The 27,890-nt window shown below is 42.0% G+C and overlaps 2 protein-coding genes across 2 annotated transcripts; both read left to right on the plus strand.

Annotated features, from left to right (window-relative positions):
- The first annotated feature begins 7,148 nt into the window (after positions 1-7,148).
- Positions 7,149-13,221, plus strand: adamts1 (ADAM metallopeptidase with thrombospondin type 1 motif, 1). Its single transcript, XM_072657727.1, has 8 exons — positions 7,149-7,993; positions 9,291-9,631; positions 9,724-9,856; positions 9,944-10,401; positions 10,511-10,697; positions 10,795-10,973; positions 11,080-11,255; positions 11,373-13,221. The coding sequence occupies exons 1-8, from the start codon at positions 7,450-7,452 to the stop codon at positions 12,097-12,099; spliced, it is 2,745 nt and encodes a 914-aa protein (XP_072513828.1). The 5' UTR covers positions 7,149-7,449; the 3' UTR covers positions 12,100-13,221.
- Positions 13,222-17,628: 4,407 nt separating this feature from the next.
- cyyr1 (cysteine/tyrosine-rich 1) lies at positions 17,629-26,822 on the plus strand. Its single transcript, XM_072657465.1, has 4 exons — positions 17,629-17,983; positions 21,142-21,241; positions 24,840-25,000; positions 26,226-26,822. The coding sequence occupies exons 1-4, from the start codon at positions 17,905-17,907 to the stop codon at positions 26,357-26,359; spliced, it is 474 nt and encodes a 157-aa protein (XP_072513566.1). The 5' UTR covers positions 17,629-17,904; the 3' UTR covers positions 26,360-26,822.
- Positions 26,823-27,890: the final 1,068 nt, after the last annotated feature.

The following is a 27,890-nucleotide window of genomic DNA, read 5'->3' on the forward strand; positions in this document are numbered from 1 at the left end:
AGGGAACCTTCAGGGCTTTCTCTGCCTTTGAAGAAGGCCTAATGATTTCTAGGAAAGAAAAATAAACATATCTGTACTTAATCATGATATTTGTGTTTAAGCCATTGTACTGTTGTTATTCTCTCTTACTTTTAAAGTTATGCTTGGAGTTTTCCCCAAGGTTTCTAGGTAGATTCAGACAAGCTCATTTAGAATTCTGGCAAGGCAATGACTAGGACCAAAACAATTACAAAGTCACACTGATTTTCAATGAGTGAGACCACTTAATGAGGCAAACATCTCTCTAGGCCTTCTGAAAGTTCTAGATACTCACAATACCAGTCTACGCAGGTAGCCTATGCAAGTTTCAGTGAGTTGTTAGAAATGGAAAACAGTGGTGACAGATCATTACCTATCAACTCTTATCTGAAATGGATGTTTGGGGTGTTCCGTCCATGTCTGTGCTACCTTCTGACTCTCTCCTTGTAGTTGTTATAGTCAGATCTGCCTAAGCCACTAGCCACAATCTGATAATGCTCATGTCCTCAGTACTCTGTAAATCCAAGCAGAACTAATTTCATCTCTTTACCTTTATTTTGAGTAAATGACTGCCTCCCTGTCCGGCCTGACACTGATGGAGATTTGACTATCAGGCTCTCCTGTCCCACACCTTCCACAGAGCAACTGTTGATACCTCACCAGCTACTGCTCCCTGCCTCAGATTAGCTGCCTACCCTCCACAACTACACTGAATTTTAACTTGCCTCTAATCTGCAAATTTCTATTCCTCCCAACGTTTTTGTCACATTAGGCTTACTTACCGGTATTTTTATGTTTTATGTGTTGTTGATCTTTGTCTTATTACTGGAATTCTGTCAAAGCTACTTTCCGACAATTTGATATTATTTACTGAAAGGGCTACAGTAAACCTGTAAAAAAAAATAAAGTATGTGTTGATGTCTTTTGCATTCTTTAAAAAAAACACATGGTAAGTCTTTCATGCACTTCAAATGTCATGCTATTAGAAATCTCCTGCCACAACTAAAGCTCCATCCAGAAGTGCTGTCTGATGTTTGCTAATAGCAGCATGTAGCTCCTCCTTTGCAATCTTGGCTATAAAGCATCCAGGAAAAAATAAGCTGCAAAAGTGGATGTGAATGCTGATGATCAGGTGCTCCAGATTGCTAGAGAAGTGACTTACAGCAGACGTCAATCACAGCAGTATCCTTACACCAGGCAAATGCAGATCATACTCCTTTAGTTTTAGGAGAGCCTGCCGAAAGGTAGTCCTGAATATGAAGTGAATATGAAAGTCTTGTCAGAAGGAGACTAACTAGCTGAGCCAGCTTCAGTGTGAATCCAGAGAATTTTAAGGATCCTTTTCCAGCTTTTTTTTTTTGTAACCATGTTTTTTTGAACCAGGGAGGAGGCAATCAAATATTTAGCGTGGATCATCATATCAGCATTGGTAATATTCATACATTCACTTAAAGTAACATTTATTATACTTATCAAACCTTCCCTTTTTTACAGTTTCCCCACCTTCCCAATCTTCCCGTTTACCATTATTACCTTTCATTTAATACTGGGAATTTGTATGCCTTTGTATTTATGAGTGTTGTAACACTCAACCCCCCCAAACTATGCATGTGGATTCACAAATGTTTGTTAAAGCAGCATTATGTAGCAGTTCTCCAGCAGCTGATGTTGTGTTGTAGAGTTGGTCCTTAGGCAAGACTCTTATCACTACATTTGTCTACCTGTGGCACGCTGCTTTCTGCACTATATAACTCTGATAGAGCAGCAAAAGAAATCTCATGACAACTGTGTAACACTGCATAGCCCAAGTCATATTTGTGTAAACCCCTGTAACATTACTCTGCAGTGGTGTAATTGTGAATTACACTCCACACATGTAGGGGGAGCTCATGAGCAAAAAAATACCAGCTCTCACATAATGCTGCTTTTAATAGAAGGGTTCATTAATATTTCACAAGAGTCATAATTAAGTCATAATTACAACTGTTTTCCCAAGATTATACATTTATTATCTTGCAAAATTTAAAGCGATTGTCCCCTTTTTTTCTTCCTTTCTTTTATAATAGCTTTTCTAATTTGACCCCATTTTCTACCCGATTTGGAAGGTCAATTACCTAATCCCCATTCATGTGAACTCCCCCAATGCCCCCAACACTAGGAGGGTGAGACCTAGCACTAGTTTCCTCCGACACATGTGAGGCCGGCCACGGCCTTTTGCATCACTAAGCAGCCAACACGCTTGGAGGAAAGTGTGGCTCCCCAGCTCCGATACAACAGCTAACAGATGCCTGTTCTGGAGTCCAATCAGCCGGAGTCCAACCAGCCATCCTCGGATCTTAGTCCACTAAGCCCACTCCGAGGCCTCCGAGGCTTATTAAATATTAATCAATATAAAAATGTGAAATCAGAAATGTTTAGAATGATCACAAGTGCATGTGTGTGTGTGTGTGTGTGTGTGTGTGTGTGTGTGTGTGTGCATAAATCACATCTATACTTTACATCCACAGTGCCCGTAGATTACCACTGAAATAGCCTATACACTCCACTGTATTAGCAGGTTGGTTTTTGTATTAACGGCATTTGCCAAATGATCAAGTAAAATCTAAATAATAAATCTATTGAAAAATATTAAAATCTATATCTATATCTGAAACTATAAATAACTATAAATAATAATTACCTCTAGACATAGTAGGAGACAATGTGACCCCCATGGCCTTCTGGGGCTTCCCTACTGGATCACTAGAATTAGCAGCACTTTGTGCAAATAAATATATACACATAAGGCTGCAGCGCCATCTGTTGGACACTGCAGGACACTTGTGCTGGACCTTATGTGCTGCACTCAAACCGACTTGCACTGATCAGTCATAACTTCCCAATTACTTGCATAATACTGCAGTACTGAAGTCCTATCAGTTGTGAGGTGGGGCCTAGATGGATCACATCAATGAGACAATGAGAGATCCATGACCCTGTTGCTGATTTACCTGTTGCCCTTCCTTGCAGCACTTTCAGTAGGAACTCACCACTGCATAATGGGAACATCCAACAAGACCTGATGCTTTGGGGATGATCTGACCTAGTCGTCTAGGCTACCACTATTTTGCCCTTGTCAGAGTGACCAGATTCTTATGCTTGCCCATTTTTCCTGCTTCCAACACATCGACTTCTACAACTGACTGTTCACTAGCTGCCTAATATGTACATCCCCCATTGATCCCACGTTCCATTGTATGGAGATAGTCAATGTTTATTCACTTCATCTGCAGGTGGTTTTACTGTGATGGCTGATCGATGACAATGACAATGAGTAGCTCCAGAGGTTTAATAGAGGATTAATAAGAGGAAGTGACACAAATGGAAATAATTTTTATTAATTGTAATTCTTACAGAAAACTAGCATTTTATTATATGTTTGTTTATTTATTTAGTTGTTTGTTTATAGCTTGCTAATTTTTCATTGGTGTTTAATTTGTCTTTATTCTAAGGCCTCCTAAAAAACGCTGAGAAGATCTGCTAAGATTGGCGTGATGGGACATCCTGCCTGATCACTGCGCGCCATCTGGTGGACATTTCTATGACGTTCAGCCAAACCCCCTCACCGCTGCGTCGGATTTAAGGTGGACCTGAACGCTGGAAGTGTCTTGAGCAGTAAAGAGAAAGCTGCTACGAGGTTAATATACGTTTCCAGAAAGCCTCTTATTGTGAACTTCATAAGTTCATAACACCAGGGAGTGCTTTCCACCACCACAACATAATAAAACCCATGTTCATGTAGATTACCGATTACACCAAAATGCGCATATGCCTACATCACAGTCTAAAGCCAGGCTAGTGGAGTCTTTCAGGTGGAGCAGGGGGCTGTGGTGGGCCTCACGGTTCAGGAAGGTTAACCGCGACATCGTGATCCCGCCGTTTTATGGCCCTGACTACATTTCTAACATCTGATCGCTATCAGTACTGATGTTCCCTTTCGGACATGCCCGTTTTACGCTGTTCTCGTACGGCATGTGCTCGTTTTGCCGTTCCAAGCTTTTCACTTCGAGGTCACCAAACAGACCTCTTTCATTCGCGGCCTGATTCCCTCAGTCTTCAGTCGGTTCAGCGGGTTACGGGGTGAACACAGTGATTCAGGCTCTCTAACGAGAGGCTCAAAGCGGCCACGAGACGTGGAGCAGGTCAGGGTTTGTGAAGCGGTTCGTGCGTGAGTTGAGGGGGGAGGGCGAGGTCAGAGCGAGGGGCGTGGCCGGGCGAACTCATTAGCATACAGAGAGACGAAGTCCGGTCCACCTTAACAACCTCGACCAGGCGCCTGCGTTGCAAACCGGCTGCACTCAGCGGACTGGCTTCTGCAGCCAGAATTATGATGGAACTGAACAGTTATATGATTTGGCCAGATATGAGTTTTAGCAAAAACAAATATAAATGAATAACTTTTGTAGAAGTTATTGACCAATACATTCATTACAAGTATACATTATTTTTAAATGTTCAAAATCATAAGAACTTAAAAAAAAATGAAAAAGTGAGGTTCCTTCACTGTTGTTTTGTATGATTCATATATAAATTTCAGTTTAATAACTTTATACAGAAGATCCATGGCCTAGGGTCAGGGTTGGTGGGGTGCCTTCGTGTTCTGTATGATGCCTTAAGTGTTCTGTATGATGCCTTAAGTGTTCTGTATGATGCCTTAAGTGTTCTGTATGATGCCTTAAGTGTTCTGTATGATGACTTCGTGTTCTGTATGATGCCTTAAGTGTTCTCTATGATGCCTTAAGTGTTCTCTATGATTCCTTAAGTGTTCTGTATGATGACTTAGTGTTCTGTATGATGACTTAAGTGTTCTCTATGATGCCTTAAGTGTTCTATATGATGCCTTAAGTGTTCTCTATGATGCCTTAAGTGTTCTGTATGATGCCTTAAGTGTTCTATATGATGCCTTAAGTGTTCTGTATGATGACTTAAGTGTTCTATATGATGCCTTAAGTGTTCTATATGATGCCTTAAGTGTTCTGTATGATGACTTAAGTGTTCTGTATGATGACTTAGTGTTCTATATGATGCCTTAAGTGTTCTGTATGATGACTTAGTGTTCTGTATGATGACTTAAGTGTTCTGTATGATGACTTAAGTGTTCTGTATGATGACTTAGTGTTCTCTATGATGCCTTAAGTGTTCTATATGATGCCTTAAGTGTTCTGTATGATGCCTTAAGTGTTCTGTATGATGCCTTAGTGTTCTATATGATGCCTTGAGTGTTCTATATGATGACTTAAGTGTTCTGTATGATGCCTTAAGTGTTCTATATGATGCCTTAAGTGTTCTGTATGATGACTTAGTGTTCTGTATGATGACTTAAGTGTTCTGTATGATGACTTAGTGTTCTCTATGATGCCTTAAGTGTTCTATATGATGCCTTAAGTGTTCTGTATGATGCCTTAAGTGTTCTATATGATGCCTTAAGTGTTCTATATGATGAATTAAGTGTTCTGTATGATGCCTTAAGTGTTCTATATGATGCCTTAAGTGTTCTCTATGATGCCTTAAGTGTTCTATATGAGGACTTTAGTGTTCTATATGATGCCTTAAGTGTTCTCTATGATGCCTTAAGTGTTCTATATGATGCCTTAAGTGTTCTATATGAGGACTTTAGTGTTCTGTATGATGCCTTAAGTGTTCTATATGATGCCTTAAGTGTTCTCTATGATGCCTTAAGTGTTCTATATGAGGACTTTAGTGTTCTATATGATGCCTTAAGTGTTCTCTATGATGCCTTAAGTGTTCTATATGAGGACTTTAGTGTTCTATATGATGCCTTAAGTGTTCTCTATGATGCCTTAAGTGTTCTATATGATGCCTTAAGTGTTCTATATGATGCATTAAGTGTTCTCTATGATACCTTAAGTGTTCTGTATGATGCCTTAAGTGTTCTATATGATGACTTAGTGTTCTATATGATGCTTTAAGTGTTCTGTATGATGCCTTAAGTGTTCTATATGATGCCTTAAGTGTTCTATATGATGCCTTGAGTGTTCTAAGTGAGTGTTCTGTATGATGACTTAAGTGTTCTTTATGAAGTTTTCACAGTTCTGTATGATGCCTTAGTGTTCTATATGATGACTTAAGTGTTCTGTATGATGCCTTAGTGTTCTATATGATGACTTAAGTGTTCTGTATGATGCCTTAGTGTTTTGTATGAGGACTTAGTGTTCTATATGATGCCTTGAGTGTTCTAAGTGAGTGTTCTGTATGATGACTTAAGTGTTCTATATGATGCCTTAAGTGTTCTATATGATGCCTTGAGTGTTCTAAGTGAGTGTTCTGTATGATGACTTAAGTGTTCTTTATGAAGTTTTCACAGTTCTGTATGATGCCTTAGTGTTCTATATGATGACTTAAGTGTTCTGTATGATGCCTTAGTGTTCTATATGATGACTTAAGTGTTCTGTATGATGCCTTAGTGTTTTGTATGAGGACTTAGTGTTCTATATGATGCCTTGAGTGTTCTAAGTGAGTGTTCTGTATGATGACTTAAGTGTTCTTTATGAAGTTTTCACAGTTCTGTATGATGCCTTAGTGTTCTATATGATGCCTTGAGTGTTCTAAGTGGGGACTTAAGTGTTCTGTATGATGCCTTAGTGTTTTGTATGAGGACTTCAGTGTTCTGTATGAAGTTTTATATGAATCTTAAGTGACACACAGTGTCTTAAGTGTTCTGTTTGAACCAATGTACTATGTGTTCCTTTGAAGACATCAGTGCCCTATATGGTGACCTAAGTATATGATATGATATCCATATTATTGTATTATATGAAGGTCCCGGTGTTCCATAGGGTTACCTGTGTGTATTATTTATGGGCTTCCGTGTCCTGTATGTTGAGAAATGGGTGAGAAAGAGGGAGTGGAGTGCGCGCGAGAGTCTCTCTAAAGGGTTAAAAGGAGGTGGAGGGGTTTTTGTGCCGCTCCGCTGTGATTAATGCCGGTGGCGGGGCTCCAGGCCTCCGCTGCGTGGAGCTGCGCACGAGGAGCTCGGGGCCGTCTGATCAAAGAGACTCCAGGAAGGGGGTGGTCCCGACAGGGGCACATAAATAGCGAGCCGGGAGCCGCACGCTGAGAGAAAAGGAGAAGCAGAGCGAAGGAGAGACAGTGGAGGAGGCGCTGATGTCCGGGACGAAGTGCGAATGGGAATTAAAGCTGCGAGAACTTCAGCAGAAACTTCAGAAACAAGAGAAACGACTGTTTCATTTATTCCTTTTCCACAAGCTGTGATCGGTACTCCAACGAGCCTTGGCACTGGATTTCTGTCTGTTTCTAGACGCTTTTAGTTTGATCAGATCTGTCTGTGACCCGCAGTTCTGAACTCTTCAAGGCTGTGCTCCTTTTCTCAGGACTTTAATACTTTTACTTAGTCCAAGTTTCTGAAGGAATATGCTGAGTTTACTGCTCGTGCTCCTCGCTGCCGCGTGCACCGTGGGGGTGCAGGGCGAGTGGGAGGAGACCACCGTGGTCCCGGTACGGCTCGGTCCCGCGGACGCAGATGCCGAGTCCCAGAAGCTCGTGTACCAGCTGGACGTGTTCGGGAAGCAGTCGGTACTGGAGCTGGAGCCCGACCGCACGTTCCTGGCGCCCGGCTTCGTGTTCCACGAGATCGGCCGAACCGAGGAGAGCCAGGAGCCAGACGGCGCGGGTCAGGAGCGCTGCTTCTACTCGGGTACAGTGCGTGGGGAGCCCGAGTCAGCCGCCGCCATCAACGCCTGTGACGGGCTGAGAGGCGCCTTCTACACCGGCGGTGAAGAGTATTTCATCCAGCCCGCCGGGGCCAACGCCTCGCACGTCGACCTGCACGTTGTCCGCCGGAGGAGCAGGGCAGGAGGCGCCGGCTCCAAGTGCGGCGTCAACGAGGAGGAGGAGAAGGTGCCCGAGCACAAGGAGACCGGCTCAGACCAGCAGAGCAGCTCTACGGACTCTCAAGGTAATCACTTTCAGCACTTGTAAGTCTGAGCGTACGTCAGAACACCGGGGGCTGCGCGATATATCGTATGGTAATCATTATCGCGATACTACGGCGGCTCGATACTAAAATACCGATATTTACGATTCTGGCGTTTCTTTTGAAAAATCGATAGATCCTGACATAAAAATAGGGATACTATGTGTTTTATTACTTTGTTTTACACACACAGCCACATGAGATGCAATTTATGTAACATTTTTTTTGGGGCCCATTAAGGAAAGTACAGAAATATATATATTTTTATCTATAAAACTGTGCTTGTTGTAAAAAAAAACACATACAATGTGTTTCCATGGGTTTTTGGGGTGAATCAATGATCCAACAAAATCATTAAATCATTTGGCTAAAAAATAACACAGATCAATCTTTAAGCACATCACCAGTGTGTTTTTAATAATACACACCACAGTCACGGCAGGTCGCATGGTGTTTTGTCCGTATCTTGCTGCCCTAGAGGAGTCCCACTTTTCCCGTATGAGACTACTTTATGCCCACCCTCCTGTAAACTCTATAAACTCAGTGACACCGCCACATCCAGGGTGCGCTTGGCGCATACTGACTGAATTTGGCAGGCTCAAGGGCTCTCTGTGTCTGCCGCAGGTCTCCAGCTGTTACTGAACGTGAAGCTTACGTAAGATGCTCCTCACAGGAGCAAAAAAAAAAAGTTTGAAGTGTCTGGAAAAATAGGACATACATTTTACATGGATAAAACCTGCTGCGAGTGAGGTTAGGGTTAACTGAAATGAGGCAGGGGGAAAGGAGGGTGGGAAGACTTCTTAGAAGGCGGGAGGCTCTGAGCTGGTGAGGCGTGTAAGCTCGCCTCCTGATACGGCGCGTATAGGTCAGCACCGACAGACATTTTCTCCAGGAGGATTGTGGATGGCGCAAGTTTTCTGCTAGCTTTCCCCCTTGAAAGAGCCCCAGTTTAGGAAACTGAAGCTGAGCGATGATCCGAGTTCTTGCCATGCTGGTTTTTTCCTGCTAAAAAGACAAAAAGGTGGATTTAAAAAGTATGGGCCATCTCTAATAGCTTTGGGATTCTGATAATTATATCATAAAACTGCTTATGGTGCTGTTTCTTCTGTGTAAATGGGCTAAGATGCCCTTTAATACCTGTAATCACCATTTTTCATCATTCTATTTATCATTAATTATCATTTTTTTAATGAAATGTATAATAATAACTACAAGTAGAGGAATAAAGCACACATTTGTCCAAAGGCTAATGTCAGTATGCCTTGCTTGTTTGTTTCAGCACACCATCGATCCCGTCGCTTCGTGTCCACCCCACGATATCTGGAGATCATGATTGTAGCAGATCAGTCCATGGCCGAGTTCCACGGAGCCGGGCTGAAGCCTTACCTGCTGACCATAATGGCAGTAGCCTCTCGCCTTTATCGCCACCCAACCATCCACAACTCCATCTCACTGGCTGTGGTGAAGCTACTGGTGGTGTACAATGAAGAACATGGACCAGATGTTTCCACCAACGCTGCCATGACTCTGAGGAACTTCTGCCAGTGGCAAAGGCAGCACAACCCTGCCAGTGATCGCCACCCCGAGCATTATGACACAGCAGTGCTGTTCACGAGACAAGTAAGAACCAACAACATTGTTAAAAAAAGTGTATTTGTGAAATCAAAACGCAGATTTTTATATAGTTTTTTTGATCTCCCTTCTTTCTTAAGGATCTATGTGGTGCTCACTCTTGCGACACACTGGGCATGGCCGACGTGGGCACGGTATGTGATCCTGACCGGAGCTGCTCCATAATCGAGGATGATGGACTGCAAGCGGCCTTTACTGTGGCACATGAGCTGGGTAAGAATGAATGCTCTGTCAGTGGAACTATTACAGCAGAAACCAAATACCAAATATCAAGTCCTTACAAGCTCTACTTTCTTGTAGGTCATGTGTTCAACATGCCCCATGACGATGCCAAGCAGTGTGCTAGTGTCAATGGTGACCACTGGAGCTCTCATATGATGGCTTCTACTCTTTCCAACCTGGACCAACTGCAACCTTGGTCTCCCTGCAGTGCCCTGATGGTCACGTCCTTCTTGGACAATGGCCATGGCCAGTGTCTGCTGGACAAGCCCCAGAAACCTCAGCAGTTACCTCAGGCCCTGCCAGGTTCTGTGTATGATGCTGACACACAGTGTCGGCTCACATTTGGAGAAGAGTCACAGCACTGCCCTGACCTGAGCACCACCTGTGCAGCTCTGTGGTGCACGGTCACCACTTTAAGTGGTCTGCTGGTCTGCCAAACCAAGAACTTCCCATGGGCTGATGGAACACCATGTGGGCATGACAGTTACTGCATGGCAGGCCAGTGTCTCAGCAAGAAGGAAGCAGCCACCTACCAGGTAGGCGCTCTTTGGTGCAATGCGTGAACTGAAATCTGGAGGTCGGTTGTAAATGGCTTGACGCACTTTGCTTTTCATGTCTGACAGTTTCTCTCTCTTGTTATTTCAGACTCCGGTCAATGGTGGATGGGGAACCTGGGGATCTTGGGGGGAGTGCTCACGTACATGTGGTGGTGGTGTACAGTACTCTTTCAGAGACTGTGACAACCCCCTGCCCAAGAACGGAGGCAAATACTGCGAGGGTAAAAGGATTCAGTACAGATCCTGCAATACAGAGGCCTGCCCCGACAGCAATGGTAAGTGGATAGCGATCCTTAAAATGTTCAAAATACAACAAATCATGGTTTGTGTGCTGGTCCTGTGGCTAACATGAATGTCCAACGCTCTATGTAGGTTTAACCTTCCGTGAAGAGCAGTGTTTGGCCCACAATGACATCTCGTCCCAAGTGTCGTTTGGCTCCGGTGAAGGTGTCGAGTGGGTGCCGAAGTATGCTGGCGTGTCACCCAAGGACCGCTGCAAGCTGGTTTGCAGAGCAAAGGGAACAGGCTACTTCTTCATTCTCAAGCCAAAGGTATGTAGGCGACTTGTGTCTGCAAATTTGTAACAAATGAATTAAGGTTCTTATTCCACATTTGAAAAGGGACACTGCATAAAACGTGCTTCTCTGCTGCCCTCAGGTGGCTGATGGGACACCCTGCACCCCCGACTCCACCTCAGTGTGTGTCCAAGGCCAGTGCGTCAAGGCTGGGTGTGACCGTGTCATTGGCTCGAATAAACGGTTCGATAAATGCGGCGTCTGTGGAGGGGACGGATCCACTTGCAAGAAAGTGTCTGGATCACTGGAACGTGCAAGGTGAACCTTCCGCTTTAATCAAATTTGACCTTCTAACCTTACTTGACCGGATGTGCTAGTGTGTCATCTAGAGCCCAGACTTTGAATCTGACCTCTGTTACTGTTTCATGATTTCAGACCTGGCTATCAAGATGTCGTGACAATCCCTGCCGGTGCCACCAACCTTGATGTCAAGCAGCGGTCCCCCGGCGGCCGTCGCCAAGACAACAGCTACCTGGCAGTCCGCCGTCAAGATGGCACCTACCTACTAAATGGTGACTACAAACTAACAACTCTGGAGACTGACATCTCCCTGCGAGGGGCACTTCTGCGCTACAGTGGTTCCTCAGCCACTCTGGAGCGGGTGCGCAGCTTTGCTCCTCTTCCAGAGCCACTAACAATCCAGGTATTGTCGGTAGGTGACTCTCCACGACCCCGCGTCAAGTACAGCTACTTTGCACCACGTCCTGCTTCCAATCCATCTGCCTCCAACCGGCGTTCCATCAATGCCATTGGAGAAGCTGGAGGTGCAGAGTGGACCCTGCGCGAATGGGGACCATGCTCACAGGTCTGCGGCGAAGGCACACAAATGAGGGACATCCTCTGTCTAGATGCCCATGGCCGACCATCTCAAGACTGCCCTGAAGAGCTGCGTCCTCCTTCCTCTCGCCCTTGTGTCACACAGGCCTGCCCATCCTGGCTGGTGGGAGAGTGGTCAGCCTGCTCCAAGACCTGTGGGCGAGGCTTCCGGAAACGTCAGTTGCGCTGCGTGGGGCACGATGGTCGCACCTTGTCCCACGACAGCTGCAACGCGAAAGATCGGCCTCGACCCCTGCTGGACTTGTGCATCCAGAGTACCTGTTAAGACTGGTTAGAACTAAAAGCAACCTTGAATGACTCTAATCCTGCTTGTTCAGTATCTGAAGCAGAGCAATGCAGGTTTTTGGGATCCAAAGGGCCCCTTATGACGATGACTGCAATTTGCCCCCATCTAGTGCTACAGCTCCCACTCCTCCAACACTGGGTACAGGGCACAAAGCTGGCACACTGTGTACCTGTCAAAAAAAGCTGAGAAGGAGGAAGAGTGTATGGACACTATAAGGACACTATGTGCTGCTTTAGGTGCTGTTGTCATCATGTGGGACTTTGAGTGTGAGTGTGTTTTAAACTGAATGATTGTATGAAAAGCTCTAGTCTATATATTTGTACTGTCTGTCTGAGCTGGACTAGATAGACAGGTTTGCTTCCCTATAGGAACATGTATATGAGAGGATCCACAAAATGGAAAGGCGCCATTAGAGTGTAGAAAGCAGTAGTTGGGACTTAGTAAGGAGACCTTTATAAAGGGCCAACAAGTGGTACTCCTGCTACTAATTCCAGCCTTTTTTTTGTTACTAGCATACAGAGCACATATTTTATGGATGCCTTCTTGCCAAAACCCACTCCACACTCACCTCACATAGACACACAAGCTGCTATCATACACCATAAATGAGTGTTGCTCATTTTCTTTTTAGCCACAGCTACACAGTTAGTACGCAGGTTGATATTGCTGTCTGTTTTCAAAGCCATAATAACCTTATCATGAGGGAACCTAAAGATGGAGGGGGAGAGAGGCCAAAGAACATGGTTTCTGTATCTGAGGAGTGAGTGCTGTTTGTGTATGAGAAAGTGAGAGCGTGAAAGAGTGACTGTGTGAATGTCTGCGTGTTAGAGGGCATATTTTGGAGATGGGTGAGGGACTTCTCTCCTGCTACTACTTCATAAGTAAGTCTCTCGTGCCTTCCACGAAGGTGTCATCTTAATGACGTATTTCTTTTTGTACAGAATATCCAAACCTTATTTATTTTTGTACAGCCTGTTTAATATAATCTTGTGGCTTTTCTATTATTATTATTATTATTATTATTGTATTTCTATTTGTTGTTATTATTATTGAAATAACAGAAGGATGTAGATTATATTAGAGTATTTATACAGTATTATATATGGTCTTAGGTTTATGAATAAAGTATCACATTGACCTGTGGACTGATGTCAGTTGTGTGTCTCATTATGGGCTTGGATTGTGGGATGTACATTACACTGAGGGTCATTTCCTTGCATCTTACTTGGAAGACCAAGTGGACAAATCATAATATTCTGTTTGGCAAAATGATAAATACAGTATATAATATTAAATACTTTTTAATTGGGAAACCATGGGAACATAAATAGGATATACAGGAAATGCAATATACTAAACTGCTTATGATAATAGCCACTTGCCTTCTTATCTGCCTCTTCCCAGTCAGCGCCATGGTGGTTCCGGCGCCTAGCAGGAATCGTTGAGCCTGACAGGGTGCTAGTCTATTGCAGTGTAACACACACACACACACACACACACACACACACAGTTATGCGCATTTACTCACACTTAGAGGGCATAGCCAATTCACCTCCCATGTGTTTTTGGGAGGTGTGAGGAAACCGTAGCACCAGGTCACACTCCTCAAATAAAGAGACCAGAGCAACAACCAAAAAACTCACAACCCCAGGTTCCTGGAAATGTCCCTATATGATAATAAAAAAACAGTACAGCATGTTCACAGGGCTTCCTGGCGGCTTGGGGGCCCTAAGCGGCTGCTTGTATTATAGCTTACAGCAAGAAACAGCCCTGATTAAACTCAAAGTTTGCGTTTATAGAGTGTTCTAGAGCCGTCCAGTGACTTAGCCATAGCCATTATACTTCTACTAACTAGGTAAGTATATCTATGAGTAAAGAAATCCACAGTACTGTGCAAATGTCAAATGTATATACATGTTCAAAAGGGGTAAAAGAATAGATTTAGAATGACCTCTCTGTGAACTCCAGTCACTGTTTGGATCTGTTTAGTTCCTCCAGCAGCTCGCCTGATTACTTTAATGAGCGATTGACTAGATAAACTAGGCATTGGACAGTGAGTGTAAATACTGCACTTCCTCAAGGAGGGGTTTGGCCATGGTTAAGCTTACACACGTATACACACCAATCACAATGCACTGCCTATTTGTTTATTTGTATTTATTCTAATGCAAGGGTTTTAAGTAATGTATGGATACTGCCGGGTTAAATAGCTTTACACATCATGTTCTCAGATTTGCACCTTTATTGCTCAGGCCTCTCCGGTGAGCTTCGTCATTTGTCAAGAATACATAGTATTAAAACCATCCTTTTCTATGCTGACAGATGCTTGCTGCACTAAGGGGTTCCTCTGCAGCCCTACAGGGAACTCAGCATGTGAGACACCTTTTTTGGCCTGATACTTTTAACTTTATTAAAGTCATTATTTCCCAGTGTTTACTCGTGAATGGTTTTAATTTACCTCTGAGACGTAACTGAGTCCTGAACACTACAACAAAGAGCACAACAGATAGGGCAACATTCTCTACAGGCTTCAAGGCTTCAGATTTCAATCTTAAGAGCACTATTACTACTTACATTTACATTTACATTTATGGCATTTAGCTGACGCTCTTATCCAGAGCGACTTACAAGGTTATTCGTATTACAGAGGTGGGCCAATGTAGTGTTAAGAGTCTTGTCCAAGGACTCTTATTGGTATAGCGCAGCATAGTCACCCAGACTGGGAATCGAACCCCAGTCTCCCACATGATGTGGTAGTGCACTGACAGGTAGTGGTGTTATCTGTTGCGCCACACCAACCACCTCCACACTGTGTATGCATTGCACATTTTATCCACAAGGGAGCAGTACCACACAGCATGGCTCAGGCTTTAAGGGCATCTGACATATGAGTTGCTTTAGAATAAGGTTCTTTAGGTTGTTTTTCACCATGGTAATCACATTATTTTCATAGACATATACTGAGTAAGGCAGCACTGCTGATGTGTTAGAAAAAAGAATAAGAGATATAATGGCTGGCACTGGAACTGCTGTAAGCAGAATGAAGAGATTCCCTTGAATTACAATGTCATTTGCTGATCAAATGTATTTGTTAATATTGTTGTTTGTGAACTAACACTGCTGCCCACTGCTGAGATCATAAGATTTCCTCACCAAAATGCCCCAAACAAACCCGGAAAAATGTCCATTTCCATTCCTTAACCAGTTCAGAATCCCACATTCCAGTAAAACAAAGTAGGACCACCCTATTTTTAGCTCATTAGTTAGATTTCACTCAATGAAACTTTTCACTCACTGAATGAAAATGGTAGGGAACGTGTAGTTTTGGTTGTTGTTGGGCAGAAAGGTTGGCATACCTAGAGTTACCCAATACTACAAACTTCCAGTGCACATCAAGACAAGAGAAATATGGAAAAATAAATTGCTCTGTTGTTGGTTGTGGGATCATTATTAATACTTTTTAGGATGTAAGTTCTCTGGAGCTATAATATACTTGCGAATCAAAAATCAGGCACAGAATCAAACACATTTTCTTTGTTGTTCTTTGTTGTTGTAACATTTTGTAACAAGTAAAACAGTAAAGTTTTACTAAAGAGTTTCAGTTTATAATGAAACATGCTAGGCTAACACTGCTAACAAACACTGTACATGAACTGTTACCAGTCCCATCTATGTACAAACACACACACAAGCTTAATTTATATAAATGAACCCACTGTACACTAATTTTAAACAGCCCAGATAGCCAGGCCATATCCGTCCGCTGGCTCGTTGCAAGGTTTGTCACTGCTGGTCAAGATCTAACTAGTTTTTCATTTTCTCAATCAGATTATAAATGCAGAGACTTTTATTCTAGAACATTTTAACTAAGACAAATATTACAAACATTTGGGGGGGAAATGTGTTATGAGTAGGTTTCATATACAATTTACAACATTTACAAAACAAATTCATAAGGGATATCATTAGTAAGAAATGAAGAAAAAGTAAGTTAATTGGACTGTTGGTGGAAAATGAGCAATGAAAAGTGGCCTTTTTGTCTGCTTAAGCTCCAGTGGGCCACCCAGAAAACGCTGAGCTACACACCAATTGACCGCCAGCTTCGCTGCTAGTGGCCAAACAGTGGCCTGCTATCCTCTTGCTATCAGAGAGCATGGAGAGCTAAAACTGAACTGGTTGCTTCTAATGGCTGCCCTGCTACCAAGCTCTGCGGGAAAGTCGTTTTTTTATTTATTTAGTTTTGTTTATTCACTAAAGTCCATCAAACTATGTTAGAAATCATCAATTTGAATGAACAAAAAATGATGAAATGGACAGAAAGACAAACAGATACAGATGCTTGCCAGTTTGTGGTTAGCTTTAGCCAGGGCGATCATACGTCCTCTTTTTCCGGACATGTACTGGTGGGATTCCTAAATTGTGTAAAATGTCCGGGATTTAGCATTGATTTCACGTGACGTCACGCCAGTCATTGTGTGTGCGGATTTCTGCGGCCTCAAACGCGACTGTTTTAAGCCCCGCCTTCTCACTACCACTATTGGGCTACATGTACCTGCATCTACATCAACCATTGGTCAAACTGCTTAGGTCCCACCTCCTCACCGCCACTATTGGTCTACATGTCTAAACGCATATAAACACAAATCAGTTTGCCTTAACCTGATATTTTATTGATTTATTTTCTGTATATATTTTTTGTTTTGACATTAGAATGAAAGTGTTATTACAGTGTTATGAAAGTTTTTATTTTGTTGTTTTTTTCTTTTTCTTTTATTCTTTTTTTCTCTTATTTCAGACATAAGCCACAGTGAGATGTAGCTCATTAGCCTAACATCTAAACTAAAGAGTGTAAAGAAGCTAACTTCAATTTCCAAACACTGCAAAAACAAAAAAAAAGACCCTTAGCCAATGGAAAGTAGGATTTTGTAATCAGGACAGTTGCGTTAAATTGGCTCCAGACACTCAAGCTGCAGTGTGGTCTATTCATCCCACTTGCCTCAGGTTTCACTGTTGCTGAAGTCACCCTGGATTGTGTGTTTATTAGTGAGGATGGAGGAGAAGAAGAGGCACAGCTGCATGGCTTGTTTACTCTCTCCTCTCTTCAGTGGAGTGACTAGAAAGCGAGATTCGTGAAAACACAAAAGCCAACGGCTCTCTATATATAGACTTCAGGGACACAAGACCTTGTTCAGCTGAATGAAGAGGAGACATCATTGGAGCTGAGTAGCTCTGATAAACACGCTATGGAGGTTCTTAAACCGTCGTGAGGTCAGTCCAGTGTAAGGACCGTAATTGGGCCTAAATGGCTCTTTGATCATAGCATGGTATGTCGTGACGGTGGAGGCGGTGACAGTGTTTTGTCTGAGAGACCGTGAGCAGACCTCGCAGTTTTAGCATGCTGAGCAAACAGGGGCTGAGGGAGGAGGAGGAGGAGGAGGAGGATGAGGAGGACGGCATGGGGGGAGGAGACGGGGGGGAGGGGAGTAGCTTGAGAAGTAGCAAAAGGAAGGAGGCAAAAAACAAAGAGGAAGAAGTCAATGGATACTTTTTTGGAGGGGCAGGAACACGTGGACTGTGGATTAAAGAAGAAAAGGCGTATTTCTGAAGCATTCATTTCTCTTTAAGTGACAGCGGTAGTCGGCGTCGAGGTCGTATCCAGTATCACGCAGCTCCCTTATAACATGTATATGATCGGGAAGGAGTGAATCGCCTGAGCTGTTTTATGTGTGCGGTTGGGATCCTTACTGTAGTCCGTTAGACTTGGGGGAAACGCCGCAAGACGGAATGGAAAGTCTCAGGACCGCGAGTTCACACACAGGGTGGACACTCTTCAGGGAGTCGCTGCTTCTGTGCCTCTTTGTCGGTAAGTTATGAGTTATGAGTTATGAGTTATGAGGATGTGCATTTATGAAGGGCTGGTACACTGGAAAGCAGCAGGAGTTGAATGAAGCAGTCGATCGAAACATTATAAACCCAAATCTAATCAACTTTACAACTTTATTACAGGTATTAAACATTTAAATAAAATGTAAAGCTACATTGCAATATTTTTAAAGTTCATATTATCTAATAATAGATCATAATGACTAATTATCTAATAATAATTATCTATCTACATATTATCTACTTGTCTTTTTTTTTTCTTTTTTTTTCTTTTTTTTTAGCACTGAAACCCTTAAATGGCAGAGTGAGCATCACACACACACACACACACACACTTTCTTCCACTTAGGATGATCTTAATACTACACGTGTTAAAAAAAAAACTGGGCCTAATTAATCCTCCTCACTCCTGACTTTGCACATTTACACGATTGGGCTTGTTTTGGTTTTCCAGCCCCCCAAAAAAGAGTTACAGGCATACGCCGGCTGTCATCCTTATGTTCCTTTTTTGGGAACACTTGCAATCATTTAATTGGAGCCCTGCAGATTCAGCTTCTGATGTGTGTTAATAGATTATTCGCATGTTCATGCGTCAGGGTTTAAATTCACGCATGGCTAAAAGCGTGGTCACAAGGGGAAAGGGAAGGGAGGGCTGTGTGGAGGAACATTTTAAGAGGTGGCTGGAGTTCTATGGGCCCTTTGTCCTAAACGTGTTGACCTACAGGACCCAGAGGTAAAAGGAGGACCTCTTGGGGACCACCCGTGTAGCCAGGACTAGACTACATGGAAGAGCAAATTGCAAACTGCAAATTAGAGCTAGAACTCAGAGCTTGGGTTTCCCTTTTAAGGATTCGTTGTGCCTGGGACTGAGACATCGCCGCAGTGCTGCTTCCACATGGCCAAGTCTAGTCCATGTTGGCTGGAGTTTTAGTTAAGTGGTTAAGAGAATAAAGTGGTAAGTCATTCAGACTGGTTTCATGCAGAATGCTTGTTGTTCACAGTGGTTATGATCAGAGTCTAAAAAATGTCTTAAAAAACTACATCACACAGTTATTACATGACTGAGCAGCAACAAACATGATGTCAAAAAATCATTCCTGAGACAAAGAGACCCTTTTGACCCTAGAATCTTATATTCATCGTGGGGAGATACATGGAATTTGTTGAAAGAACAAATAGTCCCACAAGATCTTGTAGAAGAGGCATATAGCTTTACTGGTTGTTTGGATATAATTGGTAATAAATTGGTAATAAAGTATCTATATATTTTCATTTCTCACACCACCACTATAAAGAAACCAGAGTCTGTAATAGGCCTGGGCGATATGATTCATTTTTTTCTCACAACACACAATATTTATCACGATACAGTTCTCGTCTAATTAAAGACTAAATACATCAGTAGTGACAGATTCTCTCCCATACTGAGGACAGTACTATTCAACATCTGCTGCACTTTATCTAATTAAACCAGTCTAATCACACTGTTTGTAATGAAACCTGCAGCTGATGTGTTTATTAAGTACTAACAATCTCTTCAAGATGCTTAAAAAAAGCATATTGTGTATCACGATAACCCAGTTTATCACCATATACGATGAAATATCGTCTAGTCTGTAAGTTTCTATACACTGAACACACACATCATACATAAAAAAAAATCATATAAGAGGTCATGGCAGTTGTGCCATGTGAACAGTATGGCAGTCAGAAGGCCACTACCAATCCCTCTCTTCTCTCTTTAGAAGCCCCTCATCTCAGTTTGTAAATCTGCATGTATTACCATTTGCCATGGAAATATGACTGCTCTATTACTCAGATTAACCAGAGAGATGATTGCCACAGACGAGTGCGAATCGACTGCCTACGCCTGTGCTACAATAACAAACCGAGCCTGCCTTGAGGATTTGGAGCCAAAAGAAACCAATGACAGCGACTGAGTTTGAAAATAAAAGGAGCGATAAAGCCTGGAGTGCAGGACCAGACTAGTCTATGCACGGCACATACAAGCTCAGTAAGGGGGGGAGCAGGAAAAAAGAGAATAGCAAGGTTGTGTTTTATAGAATGTGACTGGATCCTCCAAGGCGATAGTGGTAAACCACTGTGTACCGAAAGGTGGTTAAAGGGGTGGTAATTTTTTAAGCATTTTGAAATACTGTGTGGTTGATATATGAACAAAGGTAACTTGATGACTTTTCTTTACAGCGGTGGTCAGGGACCAGGTGTCTCCATGCCTACAAAGCAAATGTGGCCAATTTATTGTTAACGGTGGACCACAATTGTGAGTTCTATATGAAATGTTGATGATGGCAAAACAATGGTCAATTGTTTTACATTACAATGACCTGCAAGGTCACCTCTCCACAATGAATGTATTTGAAACCTAAACCCTCCTTAAAAATGAATAAACAACAGTTCATGTGAGAAAACTTTAAGAGATCTTCAACCTGTGAACAAGTCTGACTCTGTAAGCTCTTCTAGAACAAAGCATTTCACACCAAACCACTCTGTGTCATGTAATAATACAGAAAAAATGGGGGAAAAGCTGGAATCTCAAACCAATGAATGTAAATACTATGGCAGCAGATGCAGAAAATTTATATTGTGAAGTATATTAAAAACACATGGATGAATACTTGATGTTAATGAATGGCCTGAGTTTTTCTGACCAATGCAAAGCTTGTTGGATCACAAAAATGCCTTAAACCACCCAAACATCCACAAAACCTCACATCTGGATGATCTAAGATTTGGTCTGGATGTTCCCAGCACACACACACAAAGTTGGCTGAGGGCTTATTGCACAATGCAGGCTTATGTGATATCTGTTTCACAACAGACCAACCATGAGCGAATCAACACAGAGAGAATTGAGAGAATGTCAGAATTCATTCTTTGGATTTTTTCCAATGTGTATCGACAGTATCTTGTAACTGATTTCTGATAAGTGTGTAGTATGTTTATTACATAAAAGCTCATTTAGAAGTGACAATTCGGATGACGTTGAGAGGTTTCACTGAGCCTACGAGAATGCAGCATTGTGAAAGGATTTCCCTGTAATTACTGATGTTAAGGTTAAGGCTAGTTTTAAAGTGTAGGTGTAGCATTATTTAGGCTTTTGTGTCTATGCAACTGCAGGTCGTGGAGAGGCCCAGTGCAATGGCTGTGTTGAGTACTGTTGTGATGGAGTGCCTCCTTTCTGCTGTTCATACTACGCCTACGTCGGGGACGTCCTCTCGTGAGTAATCGCTGAAACGCACAACATCACACCCGTCACCTTTACAATTTCACCCTCTTCTGATTTGCTCTTCACTTACCATTGTGTTGAACCCTAAACCGCCCCTGCTGTCAGCTGTTCTTTCAGTTTTCCATGCCTGTAAATATGAAATGTTTTCAACTTAAATACTGCTTGGAAACAATATACTTATTCTGTATCTTAATATCTTTTACGATTAGCATGGTCTACAGTGGCCAGTGACAATAGTGGAACCCTTTTTGAGCACTATATAGGTAATTTTCTTAAAAAAAAAAAAAAAATAGATAAATGAAGAACTTTTAACTAGGCAAAAACATGTAAGCATTGAAATGGTTCTTTGAGTTGTTATGATTCTATATAGAACAATTGCCTTTACTAAGAACCCTCAAATAACCTATTGTTTTAAGGGTTTTAAGGGCCGTCAATTGGGCCAGACCTCTTGGTGCACACCCTACTATAGCTTGAAATGTTTATAATCCACACCAGGCTTGCTTGTAAAAGTTTCCAACTCCCAAACCCATCCAAAATCAGATGAAGATCTGAAGTGCCGCAATTTCAAGTTCCCAGATCATCACTGAAAAACTCAGCCATTGGAATATGTCATGTGAAATGTGAACCTGTTCTGAGCCCAACAGATGCTTGAGAAATTGAGAACTTGATGGCCCTTCGAATTAGAGCGTTTTTGTTGTACCATTCAAATGTAATTATGTGGTGTTAAAGTTAACGTGTTAACATGGACACCACATGTCAACCTGGCTGTCCACTCCTCCCCTTGTGTTTAGAGCTGCCACTTGTGTAGGTGTCATGTGCTTCCGAGTGCTAAGCTGAAGCGAGGGTGCATTTAAAAACATCATTGACCCAGGACCCATGAGTCTCTTGTGTGAATACAGCTTTGAAATTGTCCCTTTTTTCCAGTTGTGAGCAATGGCAAAGAAGAGTTCAGGTTTTCCTCCTGAAGCTCCACTGTAACAAGAATACACAAACTGTATGGAACTTGCAGCCGCTGTTGCTCTCACTGGACATCAGTGGACATCACTACACTTCACTGTTCGGGTTTCAGCTATTGTCAGGTTCCAAATCAGACAGTGAAAATGTTGGAAGGGAACATCAGACTGTGTAGGGAGAAGCAACATTAACAACAGTTAATCAAATGCAAATATTGTATTATTTGAAAGTTCAGAACTCAAATCAGTGCTGACAGAGTTTGGAAAGTACTTGTTTCAATGAGCTAGTTATGAGAAATAATTCCTATTATTTCTTGTCCTATTTATTCCTTAAACATCATGCTTATGTTTTTACTGGTCAGAACTGCAACTACTAAGCTTAAAAGTGGTCCTAATCCTAAATTTAACCTAAGCAGCTTTTGCTAATCAATTGATTTTACCAAATTTGAGCCTTAATCCCCTTATTTTAGCATCAGAATAACTTGTGGCCAAACTTGCAGTATATATGACCAAAGCCTTTTGAGCTTTCTCTATTGTCACAGATTCTGTGCACTTCACTACAGGGCTGTTAACATAAGACGTTTGGTCAGGGTTGTGTATTAAGTGCAGCTTTTTTCCATCCCAACCCCCCAGCGACTTGAGTTTCTCCTTGCTCCAGAGTGCCCCGTCTCCCCTGAGACATGCCGCTGTTGACTCGCCGTTGTGCAGACTCAGCCCAGACAGAACTGAATGATTCTCGTTCAGGCAGCAAATGGATCTGAACAGCCTGGGTGGCCTGGTTTGACAGAATGGCAAAAGCAGTCATTTGTGTGGATTGGAAGGATGAAGATAAACATGGAGGTCTTTGATGTTTCCCGTACTATGTTCAGGCTAGCAAGGATGAGTGATGTGAACTGAAGGTACAGGGGTTTTGTTGGGCAGGTGAGAGATTTAGTGGGAAATTGTTTGGTTAGATATCTTTAAAATCCTTTTGGTGCTTTGAAGCTTCTGAAAACTCATTACACAAAACAATTGCAATTGCTAAGATTAAATATTAGCTTTAAAAAAAAAATTCATAATTTTGTTCATTATTTAATTTAAAAGGTAAAAAATCATTAAATGTAAAGTGGCTCATGAAAGTCACTTTGTCCATCACACTACTATTCAAACTGTGTGAACACCAAACACCATCTTTCTGTCTAGTTTAGAGCACAACCACTATTCCTTAACAGTTGTCCAGAAGACAATCATAGACATCCTCCACAAGGAGGGTAAGCCACAGAAGGTCATTGCTGAAAAGGCTGGTTGTTGGCAGATTTCTGTATAGAAGCATATTAATGGAAAGTTGTCTAAAAGGGAAAATATGGTAGAAAAAGGTGGAGAGCAACAGGGATGACCACAGCTTTGAGAGGATTGTCAAGAAAAGTTGATTGAAGAACTTGGACTGAGGCTGGAGTCAGTTCATCAAGAGCCACCATGCACAGACGTCATTTCTTATATCAGGCCATCCCTGAACCAGAAATCATTTTAGAAGCATCTAACCTAGGCTAAGGACAAAAAGAACTGGACTGTTGCTCAGCGGCCCTCTTTTTAGATAAAAGTACATTTTGCATTTCATTTGGAAATCAAGGTCCTAGAGTCTGGAGGAAAAGTGGAGACGCACAGAACCCAGGATGTCTGAAGTCCAGTGTCAAGTTTCGGCAGTCTAGGATGGTTTGGGGTTCCAGGTCATCTGCTGGTGTTGATCCACTGTGTCCAAAGTCAACACAGTCATCCACCAGGAGATTTGACCACATCAACAAGCGGATTGCCTCCATGGCATGCCGCATTGACGTGGTAAACCGTGGTAAAGGAACCCCAATTAAGTATCGAAATGGACACACTTGTCAGAAGTTGGACATTTCTGTATTGTACATCCTTTTCTGTTTGAAATTATGAAATATTCGAATAATCTGAGATACTGAGATACTAGGTTTTTGCTTTTCATGAGCTATAAGCCATACTGATCAGAAATCTAAAATGACAGTTTACATTATTCATGTCAATTCTGATCAAAAATGAACTCTTGCATTTTTTGAGATGCAATAGAATGTCTTAAGAGTATCAACACAAAATGCTGGTTTGGATATTGGAAGGATAAAAAATGGGCCAAGATTTGGGCCTCACTCACCAGTATATTTCTAAGGATTTTTCCTATATTTGTTGTTTTGTCCTGACAAAAAGTCTACGACAGATTCACCACTTGTTTTAAACTGTGAAATCTTTTGCCTTTATGCACTAAAAATCATAGATCCTACTGTCCTTGTAAATTGAACAAATCACAAAGAAGAAAAAAATCTGGTTATATGGTTCTTCACCATGATAGAAAACCATCAATATGATTTTATAAAGAACCTTTTCTGTACAGCGCTAAAAATGATTCCACTATTGTCACAAGTTAAAGAACCTTTTCTGTACAATAAAAACCCCATTTGCTTACATTGTACCAGTACAGTGAGCTCCTCTATAAACTTTAATGAGTTGTAGTTAAGAAAGCAGCCAGATCTTTCTAAATCGAAACAAATGATCTTCTCCGCTTCTCAGCTGTGCTTTCTGTCTGTGTTCTTGGGTAGATGTATGGTCTTAACATGATTCTTATCTTTTGACTTGCATCACAGAGGCACTGCAATTTCTGGGATCGTGTTTGGCGTGGTATTTCTGATGGGTGCCGTGGCGGCCGTCTTCCTGTGCATTTGCATGTGCGTAAAGAATGGGCGCGGGGCGAGAGTGGGCGTCTTCAGCACATCCTACATCAACACAGTGACTCAAGGCTACCCAGGTAACCAAACATTACCCATCACTGTTCTTTATTAATCTAATGCCATTGCAGTTATTTGGTCACCAGGGGGCACTGCTGCATTATGGTCAGCTGCTTAGCACAGTGATTGGTAACCCGCCTCCTCTACCTGAACTCTACCTGCAGGTTTAATCTCCAGCCCAAATCTAACTGTTCTGTAGAAGAAAGTTCAGCTCTGGTAAATAAATGTGAATTAATATCAATGATTTATCATTTGCTCAGAAGAGATCGATATTATTAAATAATAACCTAAGCAGATTATTTTTCATAAAACTGATCACACTAAATTATTTTTGCCATAATCTCTGCTTAACCACTCTGCTTTACCAACTTAAAAGGGAACCCTGACTGTTAAGATTTGTAAGGTTTAAAATAGTTTCATGAACACTTTTGTTAAAATATGATACCAAACTTTTGTTGTCAGCAAAATGTTTCTTTTGGGAGATCCTGTTCAGGACCCTGATCCTGTTAAATTAGATCTCTGTTTTTGCTCTGTGAACGACAGATGGAGCAACCTTTTTTTTTTGCTTGTTTTAACAGTCAGTGTTCTCTCTAAATGCAAAATGACTAAGAAATTATAATCATAATAATGATGATTTTAAAAGAAAAAATCTAAAACTATAAACATTTAAATCTGTATTGTATGTGCATCCCATGCTCTTGCTCTGGCGGTCTCATTTACCATCTTTTGTGGAAGACACTATTAATAATCAATTATTTTTATATAAACATTAATCAGTTCATTCTTAGTCTCTCTTTTTTACTTTTACAGTATCTTGGTTATATATTAGTAGTCAAAACTGGGACCTGTAGTGTTTCAGAACTTTGTAGAGTCGAGGCTTTTAATGCATTTACTATGGAAAATCAAAGCCAATTTTGACCGCAGAATTAAAATTGTGTGCATTGTCATGTGTACACACAGTAAATTCAGTAATTCTCAGTAAAAATGTTGCCCCGTCTTTGTCACTCCACTTTATTCTCTTCAAATTTTGTTCCTTGCAGTCAGATAAAGCAATTCCATATGTGTCCAGTAGGTGGAATCCTTTACAATGCATTTTGCCTTCCATGCATTGTAAACTACTAAAGTTAACTAAATACAGGAGAAGATATTAAAGTATCCCTCTTCTGTTTTAGTTCAAAGATGGATGCATATTCTTTAAAGGAACACTTTGGCAATAATGGGTATCTCTTTTTTGCTCTCACACAGGTCCACCGCCTCCATATAGCTACGATTATGAGATGTATCCCCCTGACCTTCGACCTCCTCCGTACACCCCAACACCACCACGAACAGCAAACTACTCTCCACCTCCGCCCTACCCAGGCTACAACAGAAAATGATGTGTGTTCAGCGTGCTCACACTGGAGCTGTAGTGACAGTATATAAATATATATATATAATTATGATACCAGGTTCTTCTGCAGTGCACAGAATGATGAACTGTGAAATGTTGCCTCTGGTACATAATGGGGTAGAAGGGGAACTGCACTGGAGACGATCTCCGATGTCTACAATCATTGAACACAACCTTCTGCCTTGTCTAATCTTGGACCTGAGGGTCAGATTAACTGTCCTCGTTTGAAGATGTTGTGGTCCAGCCTAGCTGATAATGGGGATGTGGATCGTCCCCATAGTGGCTTATGTATGCTTGTTTTGTTTTTTTTTTTATGAATGAATGAATGAATTATTTGTATAGACATTTGAATGAAGGTGGGTTTTTATTAAAGTACAGTTGTCTCTTGAATGACCCTGGACTAAAAAGAGAGAGCCTACAAAAAGGGGGCAAATAAATCCATATCTCTCCATCTGGTGTTGTGACTCGAAAGGTCACTGTATAAGTATCACATCATGATTCATACTGTTCAGTGAAAGAAATCAATGTGCTTTCATTTGTGAATAAAGAGAAACTACAAAAGATATCAGTGTCATCAAGGACATACTGGTGTAGGCTTCAGGGTTCAGAATTCTCTTCTTTTGCAGTACTGGTCACTCATACGTCACTCTGTAGTCTGTCCTGCCCATATTAAGAAATCTGCATTTCTCAATGACATGTTCATAAATGGCAGCTTTTCCCACTATTATACACAGACTGGCCACATAATTAAAATCATCTCCTTGTTTCTATACCCACTGTCCATTTTATCAGCTCCTCTTACCATATATGAGCAGTTTGTAGTTCTGCAGTTCCAGACTATAGTCCATCTGTTTCTCTGCATACTTTGTTAGTTACCTCCTTTCACTGTGTTTTGTTTTTCGTCATGATCAGGGTCAATCAGGACCCCACAGGACCACCACAGGAGCAGAAATTCTTTGGGTGGTGGATGACTGGGCATTGCTTTGATACTGACATGGTGGTGGCGAGTTAGTGTGTGTTGCAATGGTACGAGTGGATCAGGCACAGCAGTGCTGCTGGAGTTTTTAAACACCTCAGCGTCTCTGCTGGACTAACAATAGTCCACTAACCACAAATATCCAGCCAACAGTGTCCTGTGGGCAGCACCCTGGGATCTGAAGACGGACTAGAGAATGGCCAACACAAACTGGACAAGAACAGATGAGGCTCTATCTTTGACTTTACATCTATTAGGTGGACCAAGTAGGTAGGAGTGTCTAATACAGGGGACAATGCTGCATCTACTCCTACTCCAGAGCCTCAGAGAGCACAATTGTCTGTGCTCCCTCACGCATAAACGATGTTGGCCAGCACAGGCATCTGTTAGCTGCTGTGGTGAAGCTGGGGACCTCAGAGCGTGTTGGCTGCCAGGCAGTGCTGCAGAAGCAGTGGCTGACTTTGCATTTATCAGAGGAGACAAGTTCTTACCCTCCTAAATTCAGCAGCATTGCTAATGGTAGGGGAAGTTGCAAACGGGT

The sequence above is a fragment of the Salminus brasiliensis genome, chromosome 15 (genome assembly GCF_030463535.1).
Source record: "Salminus brasiliensis chromosome 15, fSalBra1.hap2, whole genome shotgun sequence".
Taxonomy (NCBI): Eukaryota; Metazoa; Chordata; class Actinopteri; order Characiformes; family Bryconidae; genus Salminus; species Salminus brasiliensis.

Coding starts and splice junctions, on each gene's coding strand:
- adamts1 (XM_072657727.1), top strand. CDS start 7,450: ATGCTGAGTTTACTGCTCGTGCTCCTCGCTGCCGCGTGCACCGTGGGG. Junction 10,402..10,510: donor AGGAAGCAGCCACCTACCAG/GTAGGCGCTCTT, acceptor TTGTTATTTCAG/ACTCCGGTCAATGGTGGATG. Junction 11,256..11,372: donor GGATCACTGGAACGTGCAAG/GTGAACCTTCCG, acceptor TCATGATTTCAG/ACCTGGCTATCAAGATGTCG.
- cyyr1 (XM_072657465.1), top strand. CDS start 17,905: ATGGAAAGTCTCAGGACCGCGAGTTCACACACAGGGTGGACACTCTTC. Junction 17,984..21,141: donor GCTTCTGTGCCTCTTTGTCG/GTAAGTTATGAG, acceptor ATGCAACTGCAG/GTCGTGGAGAGGCCCAGTGC. Junction 21,242..24,839: donor TACGTCGGGGACGTCCTCTC/GTGAGTAATCGC, acceptor CTTGCATCACAG/AGGCACTGCAATTTCTGGGA.